Source organism: Primulina eburnea, chromosome 15 (genome assembly GCF_022965805.1).
Source record: "Primulina eburnea isolate SZY01 chromosome 15, ASM2296580v1, whole genome shotgun sequence".
NCBI classification, from domain to species: domain Eukaryota; kingdom Viridiplantae; phylum Streptophyta; class Magnoliopsida; order Lamiales; family Gesneriaceae; genus Primulina; species Primulina eburnea.
In genome coordinates, this window is record NC_133115.1 from 31,276,506 (window position 1) to 31,295,438 (window position 18,933).

At 35.6% G+C, this 18,933-nt stretch overlaps 1 protein-coding gene, 1 long non-coding RNA gene and 1 pseudogene across 4 annotated transcripts; 2 read left to right on the plus strand and 1 right to left on the minus strand.

Moving 5' to 3' along the window:
• The first annotated feature begins 1,744 nt into the window (after positions 1 to 1,744).
• Positions 1,745 to 11,996, plus strand: LOC140815648 (U-box domain-containing protein 33-like; annotated as a pseudogene).
• A 1,216-nt stretch (positions 11,997 to 13,212) lies between these two features.
• LOC140815166 (signal peptide peptidase-like 4) lies at positions 13,213 to 18,669 on the plus strand. Of its 3 annotated transcripts, none has more exons than XM_073174279.1 (14): positions 13,213 to 13,505; positions 13,720 to 13,863; positions 14,787 to 14,945; positions 15,100 to 15,211; positions 15,546 to 15,665; positions 15,785 to 15,936; positions 16,247 to 16,429; positions 16,596 to 16,630; positions 16,946 to 17,270; positions 17,469 to 17,561; positions 17,670 to 17,812; positions 17,932 to 18,002; positions 18,163 to 18,246; positions 18,315 to 18,669. In XM_073174279.1, exons 2-14 carry the CDS (start codon positions 13,723 to 13,725, stop codon positions 18,440 to 18,442), a joined length of 1,746 nt encoding a protein of 581 aa, XP_073030380.1. In that variant the 5' UTR covers positions 13,213 to 13,505; positions 13,720 to 13,722; the 3' UTR covers positions 18,443 to 18,669. The 3 variants fall into 3 exon arrangements, with proteins under 3 accessions (XP_073030380.1, XP_073030379.1, XP_073030381.1); XM_073174280.1 differs by having other exon boundaries at positions 13,220 to 13,863; positions 16,946 to 17,108; positions 17,217 to 17,270; XM_073174278.1 differs by having other exon boundaries at positions 13,213 to 13,863.
• LOC140815167 (uncharacterized) lies at positions 13,892 to 14,846 on the minus strand. The gene is made up of 2 exons (XR_012114282.1): positions 14,441 to 14,846; positions 13,892 to 14,292 (listed from the first exon to the last, which is right to left on the minus strand). It is a non-coding gene; the product is annotated as an uncharacterized lncRNA (long non-coding RNA).
• Positions 18,670 to 18,933: the final 264 nt, after the last annotated feature.

Below are 18,933 nucleotides of genomic sequence, written 5' to 3' on the forward strand. Positions count from 1 at the left end.
ATTAAAAAAATTTAATAAAATTTATTGGACAATAAAAATACACTTAAAAATAATTTTTTAATAAATAAAATTTAAATTTATTTAATCCAATTTTTATATTGCACTTTTTATTTAAAACTTGAATATTTTTTTTAAAATTTAAAATTTCTGTTAATTGTTATTGACCGAAACAATCGAGGTTAATGAGATCCTACCCATGTGGGCATTGCCTCCATGAGAGGATGGATGGCCAAGATCTTGCCAAACATACAATTTCAAAAAAAAAAGTGGGTCCTACATATGCATGGACAAATCTTGACCATCCATCCTATCATGGGGGCAATGCCCGCATAGGTAGGATGAAATAAACCCCTTTTTCGGTTTAGTTTGTTAAGTTTTCGTAGTAAAGTCTAGTGGTTGGTTCGGTTTGTCGAAAAAAAGTTCTCGATTAATTCGATTTCAGAAAATTCGGTTAGATTTTGACCGAACTTATTACTAATTTACTGTTTAACATATGATGAAGTCAGCCCATGTACTTATGAATCATGGCTTCGCCCCTGGGGAAGGGAACATAAATGAACCGATCTCATATCGGAAGGAGAGAGACTCCAAAAACTTTTCAGGTACGAGATTGTGCAGTTGAAGAGTGCTTAAAGAACTTGATATGTACTACTCATATCAAGAAGATATATCTTTTTTTCGTGAGCTCATCACTTAATAACTTCAAAATTAAGTGTGTTTGGCTTGGGACAATTCTGAGATGGGTGAATCTCTGGGAAGTATCTTATGGTACGTGTGAGTAATTACATAAACACGTTGGAAAGATTCGTCTTGATACGGTGGAGGACAATTGTTAAATCTCGAGCGTTACAATATGTGTTTGCTAACAAAACAAAACCCACCTTTCTTGTGATGGACAAGGTTATAATATGATTGATGTCGATTTAATAGATGGAATCTGTTGTGGGCTTTGGTATATTCCTTTATAACCGCGTGGACTACTGATGAAATCAATTGTTTTTGTCAAATTTCAAATAAATTATGTTTATAAATTTTGTATTTGTGAGAGTCGAATTATAGTCTTTCCTCGAAGAGAAGAGAGCATTTTTCTAAAGTCATTTTTATTAATTTTTCATAAATGTTGAGATTCTTTAATTTTGCAACAAATTTCCTTGAATATTTGGTTTTGAGCAATAACAGATTTATTTAAGATTTATGGAGCATGACTAATTATAGTTGTATCATGTATACCCTTTGACTATTTAAACTGTCTAATATATCAATTTTGTTCTTCTATTTGGTTAACCAATGAAAAATATTAGTTTTTATTTTAAAAATATGCATGGTTGCTCCGTCTCACGAATAAAAAGCCGTGAGACCCTCTCACGATAGACTTACTCATTTAATTTTCACTTTTTTAATTATCATAACATAAACGATTTTTGCACAAAATAAGCTTGGATAAGAAATAACTTAACTAAAAATCTAAGGGTGTATTTTGATAGAGTCATTTGTACAATTTAAAGTACTTTATGTTATTGGGATAAATTTAATCAAGAAGATTTCAAATTTATAATACTTCAATTTATATTAATTGTAATATATTTTAAATACAATAATATTTGAACATATAAGGGAAAAATAGACAAAAAGTTAAAATTTTTAAATACAAAATAAGGAAGAAACTAATGTTTTTTAAAATAAGTAAAAAAAAACTTTTTATTTTATTTTTGGCTGGGAAAGAAGACAAGAACGATCACTATCCGGCCAACTCATGATAGGTACTAACAGTGTCACTGCCCGAAGGAGACGCCCTCTATGACTTCAAATTCATGAATGGCATCCAAAATCATCCCCCACTCCAACAATTTCTGCTGCGATTTCCCAACAAATCTCCCCTTTCTATTGATTTGGTCTTCGTAAAGCTCCCTGTCCATAATAGTAAGTCCCGTATAACGCTATATACCACAAGACAAACAAACCCTTTGGCAGAAACCACCAAGATTAAATTTTTCATGGCATATCCCTTTTCGGATTCCGCTAATGGGTGGAAAATTAGCTGAAGTTTGATGTTAAAGGGTTCTAGAGATGGCTGTGGTGGAACTTCCACTGCCCACCAGAAGATTAAGGTGCTAAGAGATCGATATTACTCGGATGAATTTGGAGAGTGTCGGCAGGATTAGTGGCCTTGGTGAAATTGCAGAGGTGGAGACTGTAGCGCCGCCGTCTGCAGTGGTGGAGGAAGAAGTTTTGTTGGTTGCTCTGGGAAAAGATGTGAAGGAGGGTGTCTCAGTTTTGACGTATGCAGTTGATAATTGTAAAGGGATGAAAATCTGTGTGCTTCATGTTCATCAACCTGCCCAGAAAATACCCATGAGTTAGTGCTGTGATTATCAGTAGTGAATTACGTATCGGCTTTAGTTTTTCTTTTATGTTATTTTCGTCTTTGGTAATGGGATTTTGATTTAGTTTCATCTTGTCTGTGATTATTAATTATGTGTAAAAATGGCCTATTATTGACTGGCTTGAATCTTGATTATTATTTCTTTATCAGAAATTATGAATGATGGAGTCGTTCTGTTTAAGATTAATGAATATATTGTGGTTGTGTGTGCATTTATCCATGAAACCAGGAACATTTTTAAAAAACGCATATTAAGTTTGATTATTGTTTTTAATATTAATTGTGACTTTCTTGAGAAATCTTGTTGTAAGATGTTTTGGGTTGATTTCTGTAATTTTAAGTATGTCTCTCTCTTTTTGGTTTACAGTGGGTACGACAATGCCAGTAAGCCTTCTGGAAGAAGAACAAGTGAAAGCATATCATGAAGATGAGAGACAACAGTTGCAGAAGACTTTGGACAAATATATTCGAGCTTGTGAGAGAGTAGGGGTAATGACCTTTTTTCCTGAAATATTTCCAGGCAATTTCATTGTATTCTCCAGTTATTATGTTACTCTGTCATAGTAATCTCGCACACTCGTAATATGAACATGTAACAGCCAAGGGAGATGTATTCATAGACCTTTTTTTTAATCCTTGTTTACACAAAAATATTCCAAACTTTGGTTCTACTTTAGTTGCGGTTTAATCCTCCCAACTCGATTTTCATTCCTTTTGAAATAATTAATGTTGTTTCTTATTCAGGCACGAGCTGAGAAACTATGTATAGAGATGGAGTCTCCTGAGAAGGGCATTGTGCAGCTCATACACGATCATGGTATTAAGTGCCTAGTCATGGGAGCTGCAGCTAATAAATCTTATTCTAGGTACAGTGTCATAAAATTTGTGATTTCTTAGTGCGAATAACAAAAAAGTAACCTTTCTAATTTATGTAATTACTTTGTAATTGTTGTCTTATTACTTGCAATACATATTCTGGTAACCAGGGATGTAGCTTCACACACCATTGTGGAAGGGAGTTGTTACCTGTTCGTAAGTAGTCTAGATGAATTTGTTGGGTAATCGGTTTCTTGTGTCCAAGGAAGTTTTAAGATTTTATTTTGACATTCAAACATTTTCTTTGGACACTCGTGTGAGTTAAACACTAAGAACTTTCATAGAATGTAAATAAATTTACTTTAGTGAATAATTCACTTGAGTTCAACTATTCTGGGGTTAGCGGATATAGCTGTTATGGTATTTCCCACGAACGGTCTTCTTGAAATCTTTCTTCAATCCTCCTATTAAGTCCACGACTAGAACAATTATTCATCTTCTAAATTGCACTAGAAATTTAGAAGAGATTTTTTTGTTGGAGATAAAAAATCGAGAGGCGGTTCAAACCCTTATTTTCCTAGAGGTTGGCCGAAATTTTGGAGAGCTTGAGGGAGGGGATTTTCGAAAACCAAGAATGGAGGCTAGGATTCTTTGTCTCCTACTTAAAAGTGTATTCTTGATCTAATTTCTTTAATTATGGGTCAAGGATTCCTTAATTAATATTAATGGACTTGATTAATTAATTAGACTAGCCCAACTAATTTAATTAATTAATATATTAAAGTCCATTAAAACTTTAATTAATTTTCATGTTGGACTTATACTAATAAAAGCCCATTATACATTCCCCTATAATTAATTAATTTGTAATAAAATCAACATTTGAGTCAATAATTTAAATTCTTAAATTTTATAAATTAAGCTCCTTTAATTTATTCACTCCAAATTTTAATTATCATAAATTCAACTAATTGAATTTATTATCTCGTAATTTTATATGAATTCAACCCCTTGAATTTATTTTCTCAACGAGAACAAATGATTCAATGTTTGTGTGACCCTCAATAGTTCAGGGATACAGCTAACCGTGAATTCACAACTCTTTGTGATTCACGAAATTTTATTTTATTCGGGTTTACCCTAATTGCCGCATTCCACACCAATATTTGATCATGAGAATGTCATAAATCAATTTTAGATTAAATCCATCGAATCATGGTAAGATCGTCTAGTAGCATCATCCCATGATTCCCTGAGTATCACTGATAGTGCTTGCAAGAACCAAACTGTTATGATTAATGTACAGTACGATCCCTTCATCTCATATATCCCGATCAAATCTGCAAGTATTGGTTCATCGAGGGTTACATATTAGAATCGATACCTATATATACAATCATGAAATATTCATAGTGTTATCGTATGCACAACTAGAGAACTCTTTCTCTAATGTACATCTCACACTTTGACCAGAGATTTCATGCACTGTTATTTCATTAGATCACATAGGATATCAACACCCGTAGGTGAGCGGTGAATTCACGACTACAATGCACTGGCTCCTACGTAATTGCACACAACCTCGGCACCTTGTGACCCTCGCGGAGTCGGTAAACGAGTCAAAGCACAATCCTAGTATGTAGAGCCTAAGTGTCGTCCCGGGTCATAAGGACTAATCATGTACAATCACAACCACGGACTTTTCCTCTCGATAAATGATAACCACTTGGAAAGTCCGAGGGAGGGTTGTTCGGTACAATCATCATATGATTACCCATCTGCATGCATGATTGGACATCTCTATGCTCTTGCCATAAAACACGGTATACGACATCACAGGTGCTAGTCTTAAGTTCAAGCGACCTTTATCCTTGTTTTTATGTGGCTGAATCGACTATGAACGAATTTAGAATATAGTGTTTACAAATGAGTTTCAATATCGAATTACGATTTATTTGTTTTAAAATATAATCAAGTACTTTATCTATGCCTATTGCATGAGTATACAGATAAAGTAAAATGAAACCATGAAAGGTAAATTATATTAAAATAAAGTCTGTTAATTACAACTGAGTCGATAAATTCATTAGCCTACCGTTGGTTTACAAGACATCTACTACAATAGAATTTTCCTAGAAAGTTATCTAATTTTGCAATATTCTTGAATGTGGAGTAAATGCTAGTTGAGTAGCTGTAGAGCCTTGCTCGCGGCTGAGATTGTGACAAAAAGGTATTAAGTTTGACCCAAGGGAAGGGACTGTTAGGGTGGTTTTGTCTGCTGGATGTGTACCAAGGGTGGTTTGATTTGTAGATATAGAAGAAAGCTCGAGTATACGAAGATGATTTAACAATAGTTGTAACCTGTCCATTCATGAGTACGTAAACCGGAAATTGGGGTGTAGGTTCGGGCATATTGGTGGAATATTTGGCAGCAGGTGCCCAAAAACTACCATGCAAGACCAGTGCTAGTTGTGGATCGTGGTAGGGGGTTGATGGAATTATGACGAAAATCGAGGCTCGTATTGGGAGAAACCCCAAATCTCGTACATAAAGAGAACCTCACTATCTTTTATCACTAGGTTTTTAAGAAAATTTCTACTCAACCATTTATTTTCATGCAGTCACTCATAAATACATAAAATTCTTCTCCCTATCAACTGCTAAAAGATCAAGATGAATTTCTCTATTAACTTCTAAAGATAAGATCACTATCCGTGGAATGATCCTATCATTCAAAAGAAGATAATAAGATAACCACAAATCGTATTTCTAATTAAAAGATGATATTAAACTAATTCGTTGGGCTTTAGCTTTCCACCGCTTGTTGTAGGCCCATGAGATTACTCCCCCTTGGAAATCATATTGGTTATTATCAACCATGAGGGAAGGATACCGAAAATTGTGTTCTACTTTTATGTATTCGCTTATTCCAAAAAGATTGGGGCAGTGATTGAAAATCTTCAGGTGGTAGAGGTGAGTTATAGACAACAATAAATATTTTCTTTGACCTTTTTTAAGCAAGAGAAGTGAACCGTTGCGTGCAGTTTTGGATTTTCCGATAGTTGGAGCTTGTCTGCTTTTTTTCATTTGCTGTCATGTCCTCCAGATGCAACTTCATGAAAAGCTTCGAATTTATGTTGTAGTGTCTGGAATTCCCCATGACGACTGGCTCTGACATCAATTTGTTATGATACCAAGTTGTGGATCGCGTTAGAGGGGTTGATGAAATACACAGAATCCTACTCCCTATCAACTATTAACTACTAAAGATAAAATCCAAATCCTAACATAAATAGAAGATCACCGAATGATATTGCTATTCAAAAGAAGATAAGATAACAACAAACCATATTTCTAAATAAAATATGATAGCAGAATAATTACGGGAAAAATCCGTGTCGCTGACTTTTTTAGGATTGACAAGCCGGACACGGCGAAGATACGCCGCATACATGTTTTTCGGATACATTTCAGCAAAAAAATTGAATTTTTTTCCTTTTTATATCACTCCAATGAAGACTAAAGATGTACATTTTGTAATATGTATATATGTATATATAATATTTATATGTTTTTAATAATTGCCGTATCATTGTCTTGTATTTTCAAAATTTATTGTATCGTCGTATCTGTATCGTATTCGATACGATCTCCGTACCTATATCCATGCAACGTAGAGGATGATTTGCAAATCATATGTTGTACTCACAGTCGATCACGGAAGAAAGTTTTAACTTGTTAATGATTGGGTTCAAAATCTATATTTTCTGCTTGCCCACTTTCTAGTGCGACTCATGAGTGCTACTGATTAACTGGATCGGGTCTCAGAAGAATAGCTTTACATTTTCTGAAAACTGATCCTTGAACTTAAGGGAAAGAGAGACTACAGTTCAGCAGACACTCTTTATTGGTAACAGTGGAACACTTCCGTTTTCTGATAATGATCAGTGTACTCTTTGTATATTAGCAGTTTCTTCTGGTAGATATGCTCCAACTTGTTAGCTCCTGTAGACTTGAAAAGTTGATGGCAGACAATGTACTCCTATGTGGCTTCGTGTTTCTCTGCACACTAACATATACTCACTTGTTCCTCCTATACCTACTCCACCAACGCGACTTTTTACCATTTTGTTCAACCTTGCAGCAAAATGACGAGACCCAGGTCCAGGAAAGCAATCCACGTGAGCCGAGAAGCACCTCCTTTCTGCCAAATTTGGTTTGTATGCAAAGGAAACCTTATACATACCAGGTGCGCCATACGCAGTAACTATCATACTCTCTGCTCTTTCTGAATTTCCATTTGAAACTATGTAGAAGTAGATGATATCCGACTCCAAACTTCATTGACAACGGGGAAAATATTTTGCAGCACATTGGTTCATTGTTTGATTTCTAATTGATGAGACGTATTACCATCATCTTTGATGAATTATTATGTGATTTAAATTCATACATGGAAAGTAAATTAGGGGGTGTTATTGGAGAGGAATATTCTCCACCTTTTCAAGCAAGTCCCAATATGGAGGCCACACCAGCCTTCAGATCAGTTTCAGTTTTTACAGAAGGGAAAAAGGGTCGGGTAAATTCATGGGGTTCGTTACTGGACTAACGTTGGTTCAAGTCTGTCCATCATCAGAAGTAACTATCTGCACTGTCCTCCGGCTCTGGAGGTGCATGTTTGCGTAGCAATCCAGAAGGGACCATTGATTTGGACAGTGTCTCGAGGAGTAGCCCTCCAGTAGAGTCACGTGTTTCATCGTCCTCCAGTGAAATAACTGAGGATTCGCCCTTATATATATATATATATATATATATATATATATATATATATATATATATATATATATATATATAGTTTTCATTTCCAAATAGGAAGGGGAGTGTCCTTGGTTCCGAGTTTCCTATGTTTGAGCAGACTAACAGAGATTATCGTAACGCCTCTGCAGCACCCAATTCCAATGCAAAAACAAGTACATCACCACCACTGAAAGTGAGTTCTTTGTTATATATATATATATATATACATATATATATATATATATATATATATATATATATAATGACTCATAATTCATCAGGAAAATATGATCAAACCATGGTTTCTTTACAGTACTTTTAATGCTTTTTTGTTTCTATATTCATCGGTTGATAAACTTTATCAGGAAGAGAATATGAATGATGAACTTCATGTGAAGCTTGAGCAATTTTTAGCTGAAGCAGAAAGTTGTCAGAGAGAAGTGTCTGAGGGATCAATTAGACTGAAGAAGGCTGAAAAGGATGCCATTGATGCAATTCACAGAGTAACATTTCAACCACTTTCTTTTGTTTGTGTCCATTTCTTTTTTAACTATAAGGAATTGAACCATCATACAGAAATATGCATCAATGTTTCTATACTCTCTTTGTAAGATGTTGCTTATAGTTGGTAAACATTGGTCACTTAATGTACTTGCTTGCTAAATCCCACTGCATTTAGACAAACAGATTGTAATGATCATATGCCATTAGGCCGAACCAAAAAAGGCCTCGGCCCATACCCACCCACCACTACTGGTCATGGGTCGTTAGGGTGGTCCAGCACGGGCCTCGGCCCATGTCCATGCACCGCCACTCATAAAATATCTCATATTTGGAAAGTGGTTTATTTCGCCTCTCCCCTCACTTGAACCCAGGACTTCCAGGTATAAATACCTAGATTCTTAAAGTGTGGGTACCAGTTGGGAGTCTAACCTTGTCTTTTAGAGTTTGTATCGTTAAACTCAGAATCCAAATTTTTATCATACCTTTTGCTGTAGTTTTCTAAATAGTGTTCTAATATTTGACCATGAATTACATGACTACATACCTAATGTTATTGTATTCAAATTATAGGCCAAGGTATCTGAAGCCATGTATACCGAGGAGCTAAGACACAGGAGAGAGATTGAAGAAAATTTAGCACGAGGTAAGTTAGAAATTGAAATCATAATACGCCAACTAGGTGAAGTCTCAGAAGAGCTCAGATCCGCCCAAGAACAGCAATCCTCCCTGGAGCATCAAAATGCAAATTCTGATAAGATGATGAAGGAGTTGAAAGGAAAAATGTTCTCAGCTGTTGGCCTATTGAAAAAATACAAGACGGAAAGAGATGACTTGCAAGTCAAGCTAGATCATGCTCTGAGGGTAGCTGAGGAGCTTCGGGAAAACCAATCTGAGGAGGCGTCGAGCTCATCTGTATCCCAGTTCTTCTCTGAATTTTCATTTTCAGAAATTGAAGAGGCAACGGATTACTTTAACCAAGTGACGAAGATTGGTGAAGGAGGTTATGGATGTATTTATAAAGGGCCTCTTGAATTTCAACAGGAGGTTAGTCGTTAGACCAAGAGTTGCAATAAAGATGCTGCATCCGGATAGCCTGCAAGGGCCTCTTGAATTTCAACAGGAGGTTAGTCGTTAGACCAAGAGTCTTACTCACCACCAGTCAAATTCTGTGATTTAGATGGAAGCATTTAAGTTTTAAAAAAATCTTTGTTTACTTGGGCTTTTTATGTGTTTTTTTGTTTGTTTTTTTTTGAGAAAAAGGCAGCATCTAGAATTTGTTCTTTAAAAAGAATATTTGAATAAGAGCTGACACTGAAGCTCTAAAGCCATAATATTTGGGTTCTTGATCGACATGTTAAAGTTCTTATGAATTTATAAAAGCCCGACTAAACATCAACTTTTTTAAGAGAAACATTTTTATTAAAAAAAATGCTTCTTCATCCCACCACACTCTTTCTTGTGCAGGTGGGGTTTGATTGCTTTAATCCTTTTCTTCCATCTGTTGGAAGTTATGGTAAAGAGCCTTAGAATGAATTCTTTCGACTTTCATTTTCACTTCCAAATTTTACCAAATGTAGCTATATATTTTTATCAAATCATCATGTAGCTATATCTGGCGTGTGTAATATCACACCTTTAGTTTTGTGAGTTTCTTGACTTGAGGTTTGCCTGAGTAGTTCGGCCAAAAGTTTAGCTCTTTAAACTATTACCAAACATAGAAGATCTGCATGTAAAATGTGATTCTTAAGCGCCACTTGTATTCTGCTAAAATTTTCTGTTCATATTTGATATGAGAAAGGGGTGTTCTATGTATAAATCCAACTGTCATAATACCATATCCCATATTGGATTTTGATAAAAGATTTATACTGCTCTACAAAACAAAGCCCTTAACATTTCAGAGGTTCCGATTGAGTCTCCTCTATTTATTGGAAAACATCTTGGCTGTCTTGGTATTGTGGGCTAATTTTTTGGAACCTTCTTGTTGGCATTTTACTCTTTAAATTCCGTTACCCACGTCTTGCCATGCAAAAGTTATAATCTTCATGCCGATTGAATTGTTACATGTTACTTCTCATCATCTTACATAGGTAAATATCTTGAGCAAGTTGAGGCATCCGAATATTGTCACTTTGATAGGAGAGCCTGCCCAGAAACTTGGGCTCTCATTTACGAGTATCTTCCAAATGGTAGCCTCGAAGATCGTCTCAACTGCAAGAACAATTCGCCACCATTGAATGGCAAACTCGAATCCGTATTGCTACCGAGGTATGCTCTGCTCTCATCTTTTTACATTCTTGCCGCCCCCGGGGAGTCATCCATGGTGATCTGAAACCCGCTAATATTTTACTTGATGCCAACTTTGTCAGCAAACTTGGCGATTTTGGAATATGTCGTATCCTCCCACGAGAGGAACTTTCAGGCAACAATACACTATTTTGCAGAACTGATCCAAAGGGAACTTTCGTGTACATGGACCCTGAGTTTCTTGCAACAGGAGAAATCACTTCAAAGTAGGATGTATATTCATTTGGTATCATTTTATTACGGCTGTTAACTGGAAGACCAGGATTAGGAATAGTTAAAGAAGTTGAGTATGCATTAGATGAGGAGAATTTGAATAATTTGCTGGATTCAACAGCTGGGGATTGGCCGTTTGTGCATGCAAAACAGTTGGCTCACCTGGCTATAAGTTGTGCTGACATGAACCGTAAGGGTCGGCCTGATCTTTATACTGAGGTGTGGAGGGTTCTCGAGCCAATGAGAGTGTCCAGCAGTGCTTCATCTTTTCGGGTTGGTTCCCAACAATATAGCCAGATTCCATCCTATTTTGTTGCCACATCTTTCAGGTTGGTATAATTTTTAGTTTTCTAATATTCCTCCATTAGTGGCTGAGTTCTAGAATAATAGAGTCGCTCTTGCACATTAGCATCCTGGCCGGATTCCACCTCAAATTTTTTTTGTAATTGTTAAATTTATCAGCAAGTAGAAAAACTTGAGGTGGAATCCGGCCAGGATGCTAATGTGCAAGAGCGACTCTATTATTCTAGAAAAACTCGAGTTTATGGAAATAGATCGCTATTAATAAGATATATATATAACACGCCTCTTCAAGGTATTTCAGTCCGCCTCCGATAGTGAGTAATTGTCCTCTCTATGTTCGTAAAGTGTATTCTAAGCCAAATATATATTGGTTCTGTAACATAGATACATTGGGATTTGCAGGAAATCATGCAAGATCTGGTGATCGCAGCTGATGGGTTTACTTACGAGGCGGAAGCACTCAAAGGTTGGAAATGTTGGAAATTTATAAAACATGACAGAAAACAGCAGACATAATGTTGAGTGTCATAGCGCCTTGGATTCAGATGTAAGAAATGTAATGTAATATACTTGATACCCAAGTGCAACTAGATTTCATCATCTTTTGAATGTAAAGAACAAATTGTTGAAGGCTGAAATAAACTTTTGAGATTGTACGTCTTGTTATTATATATCTTATTTCAGCTATTTGTCCTACATAACAGGAAGATGACATTCAAATCATTTATGTAAAATGGAGCGCTTGTTGCTTTATAATAAATTATAGTTGTTGATGACAATGAAATTTACATATTATATTTTAAATGGTAAAGCAGTTCAAATACCACGTTTCGATTGTTCTATCCAAAAGAAATAATTATTGTATTAGAATAATTTATGTCGGCATTTTATTGGGTTGGAAGGAAAGAAACACAGTTTTTAAAAAACTAATATATGTTAAGAAACATATGTTATTCTATAGAAGATGCAATGTCTAAAACATCCTTGGTATTTTCAAACATTTCAATTTCAATACTAAATTTAAATAATGTGAATTTTTATTTTTTATTTTTGAGGAAATAGATTTATCGAGTTAGGCATCTTACTTTTTCACACTTTAATGGAAAAGAGACTCATGCAGATGGAGTGGATGCCATTGCCATCCCTTTTGGATTGATTGGGTTCTGTCATACAAAATAGATGCTAAATTTAATGCAGGAAATATATACACATATATATACATACATATATATATGTAGTTTCCTAGATAGCAACAAGCATTTGTTCCCAAGCTCAATAATTGGACAAGTGCGATTCCCTTTTGTTCATCCTTTACACTGTAAGCTTTTTTAAGTGGAATGACGGAATATTCAACAAAATATGATGACTGTCATTTATGCCAACACATTTTGATTTGATTTGTCCATGCTTTATATTAATTGACACAAAAATATTAAATTTGAGGCGATATATTGTGTTTGAGATCTAATTATAATAAAAAATTTAAATTAAAAAATAAGGACTTTGATTTTTTCTTTTAATTATTTGAGTAGAATTATGTATCGTAATGTCCAAAAGTTAGTTAAATTGAAGCCGAATACAACCGTATACAGGAGAAAATACTGATAATGATGCTGAAATAATTTAAGATTGGATGTTTTATTTTTTTAAAAAAATAAAGAGATAGTACACTAAAACCCTAAACGAAGACGGGGGATGACCGATTAATTATTATTATTATTATTATTATTATTATTATTATTATTTTACTATTTCCCAAAATTTAGTCAAACAATTTGGATAATTTAATTTAATTTAATTTAATTTTAAAAAAATTCCATGAAAATATGACCAGCTTTTTTTTTTGGCTACTCGTGTTATGGACCAATCAATGTGGAGACACGAGCTGGGTGCACGGCAGCCGAATCTAGTGAATCACCTACGGTAACCTAAATTTCCGATCAGTATTTAGTGTCGGGGCCTTATCCGTACGGCTAAATACGGAGATAATCACGGGCTTACCCGGTGGCCGGTGCAAACGCTTGGCCTTTTGCCCACTAGCAGGCGGCGCGTTTGATTGCATCACAGTTTCTCGATTGCGTGTTCCGCACGCGTCACTATCTGAACCGCGGACGGGTTTTGTTTAGGAAAGTAAGGGAGAAATAGATCAACGGTTACATCTCGGCATTACTATCGTGACAACGTACGAAAAGTGACATGAGAGAAGAAAATGGGAAGCCAAACAGCCCCTTAACCATTTTGGTTTCTCTTTCTGTTTTTTCGTTTGCATATATATGTGCTCATAATGCACCTCTTGTTGTCCCCCATTCCCACATCTTAAGATTGGAAAACCAATAATTTAGTTGACGATTTCTTCGAAATTCTTCACTTTCTGGGCCTTCTTTTTTTGTCTTGAGTTGATGGAGTTGAGGAGCAGTCTCTGCTGTTCTTTCTGTGCGGTGGCTGTGTTGTTATGTAGCTCTTCGGTGTTTGCTGGTGACATAGTTCATCAGGATGATGTTGCTCCGAAAAGGCCTGGTTGTGATAACAATTTTGTGCTGGTAAAACTCAAATCTTCCCACCCCCACCCCCCATATCAAATATTGCTCCTTGTGCAATTTGTTTTGTGTTTTGGGAATAGACTGTTTGGGTTCTATCATTTTTGGTACTTGATCAATTTATTTTTTCACTTGCAATTCTTGGCTCTTACAAATCAAAGGTATTTATTTTATGTTTGTTCTTGCTTGTATCTTTGAAGGTTGGTTTGGGCCTTTGGGGAGGTTTGTTATGTAAGCCACCTATTTTATTTTTTTGATATGTGATTTTATATTATCTCTGCCGGTTAGTTATTTTAACACTGACTTACTCTAAATAATCTTGCTATATTTATCATTTTAACTTTTGGGTTTGATATCTTAAATGCCATTATTTCTTGAGGAAAGCTAAAATATGGATTATTTGGCAAGTTTTTGTTTCTACTAAATAGGAACCTTGTCTCATGAGGGGAGTGGGGATTTGTGTTTTCAAATAAAATTCAATTCTTGTTTATCCTGCTTATCAGTTGAGGGAAGATCCAAGCTTATCATAGCTGGGGGTTTTATGCGAGAAACCATCAAATGAACTGGTATTTACGGAAACTTTTACTGCCGCAGTAACCTGTTGTATATTTCCTCCTTGCAAATGTTCAGGAAGTCTTTAATCCTTCGTTTATTTCCTTGTTTGATTCTTCTTCTTAGGAAGCCGACATTTTTTTTATGAAATATATACTCACTTTTTTTTAAAAGTCCTGAAGAAAGAGCTTTAGAATTCTGAGAACCATCACTTTTGTCATCCTGGTTGGAAATATAATTTTCCTTCTATTGATAATTGATGCAAATTTTGTTTTATTAAGCAAATTCATAACCCTCTTCTGCTGAAATTTACGGGTGTTTTTACGCTTCTTATGATGTTCTAATGAAGCCTATAAAGCACCAATGTTAATCAGGTTAAAGTACCAATTTGGGTTGATGGTGAAGAAATTACGGAGTTTGTGGGTGTTGGTGCTCGATTTGGGCTCACCTTAGAATCCAAAGAGAAACGCGCCAACCAGATTAGAGTTTCTCTCGCGGACCCTCCTGATTGTTGCAGTGTACCAAAGAATAAGGTCCTTTCTTCCTTACTGGGTGCTTTACTTTATGACCATGACTTTGTGTTCCTCGGGCAATTTGTTTTTTGCTGAATATAAAAAATCTGTAGTAGTCGTTATCTATGGCTTTCCTCACCATTCAGCACTCCACCCCCACCCCCCTCTTATGTAGCTGACAGGTGAGGCCATCTTGGTGCATCGGGGAAAATGCAGTTTTATTACCAAAGCAAATGTTGCTGAAGCTGCTGGAGCATCAGCTTTACTCATCATAAACAACCAGACAGGTTCGTAATAATCAAACCGATAAGCATTTTAGTTAATTTCCTCAAGTTTGTCATGTTAAACTTGGTGGAGATTTTTTCCCGGAGCAGAACCAGGAATACATTTAGGTGGACAAATCTAAAATGCTACAAGTTTTGGTGGCAAAACTATATTTTTTACCTTATTTGAATATGAAAATAACTCGATATTTATACTTGTTGGGTTGAAGAAATCATCATACTAAAAATAATCAATTATCATGGGAAAACCATAACCGTAAACAGATTGTGACATTAATTATTATCTTCCATCTTTGATGATTTTACATATTTCTCACTTGATCAAATCAATTTTTAGAACTCTTCAAGATGGTTTGTGAAGCAAATGAAACCGACGTGATTGTTGGAATACCTGTTGTCATGCTCCCAAAAGATGCAGGAAAAAGCTTGAAGCTAAGTATGAGTAACAGCTCAAATGGTAGGGCCGGTTTTTTTTTCAATCATTTGAAAATCAAAACATATTTGCATTTTTTCGTTTCTGTCAGAATGTGGTTCATATCTTTGCATTTTACTAGAAATCATTCCTTTGTTTTTCAGTTTCAATTCAAATGTACTCTCCACATCGCCCGTTGGTTGATGTAGCGGAAGTGTTTTTATGGCTAATGGCTGTCGGTACCATCTTATGTGCATCTTATTGGTCGGCATGGAGTGCCAGGGAAGCATCTATTGAGCAGGACAAGCTCTTAAAGGTAACGCTTGGTCACACGCCCGCAAATAGACGTCTTCTGCTTTTTCAATAAATGGCATTGCTAGGAACCACTTTCCAAAAATTTTGAAAAGGGCTGAAACTCTTATTAATCTCTGTTAATTTAGAAAATAAATATATTTTTATATAGGTGAAGCTAGGGAATCTTTCCTGTAATTCAAGTCACATTAAAGTAATATCAAAGATAGATCATAGTTTCAATAAGTATAAATTTTGATTTTTGACTATATTTTATTGAATTTGACAAGCATAAAAGGTATTTCTTGATGCATCTGTTATGTTATGAGTTGCAGGATGGTTCCGATGAATACCTAAGCAAGGAGACACATCATTCGAGTGGTGTTGTGGACATCAACATTTTATCAGCAATTTGCTTTATCATGATCGCCTCTTGTTTTTTGCTCATGCTGTACAAGTTTATGTCTCACTTATTTATTGAGATTCTGGTGGTTTTGTTTTGCATAGGTGGTGTAGAGGTACGATTATCTTTGCATAGCTTACGATTATTTACAACTTGTAGGGAATGCTTAATTCACGGGACCGTGTTCTCTATAAGATAATTTCACCAAAACTAGGCACACATTGCGTACTTGCACACTACATTAAGCAGAAGCTGAGTTTTTAAATCTTATTGTCCTACAGGGATTGCAAACTTGCCTGGTTGCTCTATTATCATGGTATGCAATGTATTTTTAGAATTGTCGTTGATTCTTGGTTCTCTATGAGATAATTTCACCAAAACTAGGCACACATTGCATACTTGCGCACTACTTTAAGCAGAAGCTGAGTTTTTAAATCTTATTGTCCTACAGGGATTGCAAACTTGCCTGGTTGCTCACTGTACAATAAAGGCTCTCGTTTGCAACATTATTCATGAGCACAACACAAAATAATTAATATAAAAAGTGTGGTTAGGGATAAACAAAGTTTTGTATTGGTTTCTTAACAGATTTATGTCATTTTCATGATGGACTGACAATCCTTTGATATAGTTTCAGATGGTTTGAACCTGCTGCAGAGTGCCATGTTAAAGTACCATTTCTTGGAGCCATTTCATATTTGACACTCGCTGTTTCTCCATTGTGCATATCATTTGCTGTTTTGTGGGCAGTTTACCGCGGCGTCTCCTTCGCGTGGATTGGTCAAGATATACTCGTGAGAATGATTCATCTGTTTCTTTTATCTAGTTTGATTTGTCTTCGTATTAATGTTGACTTGGAACATTGGACTGAACGAAACCTTACTTTCTTTCCTTTACACCAGGGCATTGCATTAATAATCACCGTTCTCCAAATAATACGAGTTCCGAATCTTAAGGTGGTAATTGGGACTCATCCCAAAGCTCAACTAACGTGTGTCCTTTTTCTTGATTTTTCAAAAAATTTAGGACTACTTGTTCACGTTTTTTGGCACTGTTTTTAACCGTAATATATTAAGACAATATGGTGCAGTAGAGCTATTTTTTGAGATGCACTTGAAGTGATACCAATTATTTGCTTGATATTACCTACTCAGGTGGGAACAGTTTTACTCGGTTGTGCTTTCATGTACGATATTTTTTGGGTCTTCATCTCCAAGTGGTTCTTCCATAAAAGCGTAATGATAGTGGTGAGTAGTTGTATAAATCTTGAAGAATTATATGGACTGTTCTGGATGTGTTAAAGTCGAGTCAAATTTCAAAGCTACTAAAAACAAGCTTGTCGCTGTGTTTTGTAGGTAGCTCGTGGCGATGGAAGTGGAGAAGATGGGATTCCAATGCTATTGAAAATTCCGAGAATGTTTGATCCATGGGGCGGATACAGCATCATTGGATTCGGTGACATCATCTTGCCAGGGCTATTAGTAGCATTTTCCCTTAGGTTTGTTTCCCAAGCTAGCTGAATCACAAGAAAATCGATGAATATCAGAGCGACCGTAGTTTACACTAGCTGTGCTGTCGGATCACGGAACTGTATCTATTTAATTTGTCTCTTTGCAGATACGACTGGCTCTGCAAGAAAAGTTTAAAAGCTGGATATTTCCTCTGGGCAATGCTTGCTTATGGTTTAGGTATGATTTTAGTTGTGATATGTGAAGGAATCGACCTGCGTTTTACCAAAGCCTTTTTCTGCACCAGAGGAATCATCTTAGTTCTTGATCAAAAGTTCGTCCGCCCGTCGTGAAAAACTGTTGCCCGGTGTAATCTTGTGTCTTAATTTTTGTTGGATAGGTCTTTTGGTTACATATGTGGCTTTGAACTTGATGGATGGGCATGGTCAACCGGCCTTACTCTATATCGTTCCTTTCACTCTAGGTACGTTACAAAAGTTACTTTTACACTATCATCTGCTATATTGTGTAAATGGTGTGCATGGTGTTCAGGTACATTGATAACATTGGGGAAGACGAGAGGCGATCTGAAGCATCTATGGATCCGAGGGGAGCCCAATGGAAGATTTTGCCCGCACGTTCGACTACATTCCGATGAAAAACAACCAAGTAAAATGTAGAATAATATACTAAAAGTTGGTCATAGAAATACTCATGTCATCAGGGCCGTGCTTCTTCAGAGTCATGAGAGTCGGATGACTCAGGCCCAATTTGTTTTTATTGCATCGAATTCTACTTTCCCCAGCCCATTTGGATTGTAAATGGGCCTATTTGTTGAGTTGTGTGCTAACCCAACTAATTATTTGGAAAAACCCGATCCAGCCCGTTATCGATAATTGGTGAGTGTTGTTGGTCTTTTTGTTTTTATGTTGTTTTCTTTTATCTTGTATGAATTTGAAAAGTGAACGATCCAGCTTGAGACAATAATTAATTAAATTAACAAATCATTTATTTAAATACAGTTTCCAAATTTTTAGTTATAATATATATATATATATATATATATATATATATATATATATAAAATGATATTTACACACTATATTTAGTTAAATTCACCCCACTTGACTTTATCTTGTTTCGTTTTCTTTTCTTGATCCATACATCTGTT

What these genes read in the sequence shown, in the direction of transcription:
- LOC140815166 (XM_073174278.1), top strand. Translation starts at nt 13,723, where the DNA reads ATGGAGTTGAGGAGCAGTCTCTGCTGTTCTTTCTGTGCGGTGGCTGTG. An exon ending in TACGAGTTCCGAATCTTAAG is followed by an intron (nt 17,271 to 17,468) that starts GTGGTAATTGGG and finishes TTACCTACTCAG; the next exon opens with GTGGGAACAGTTTTACTCGG. An exon ending in TTAGTAGCATTTTCCCTTAG is followed by an intron (nt 17,813 to 17,931) that starts GTTTGTTTCCCA and finishes GTCTCTTTGCAG; the next exon opens with ATACGACTGGCTCTGCAAGA.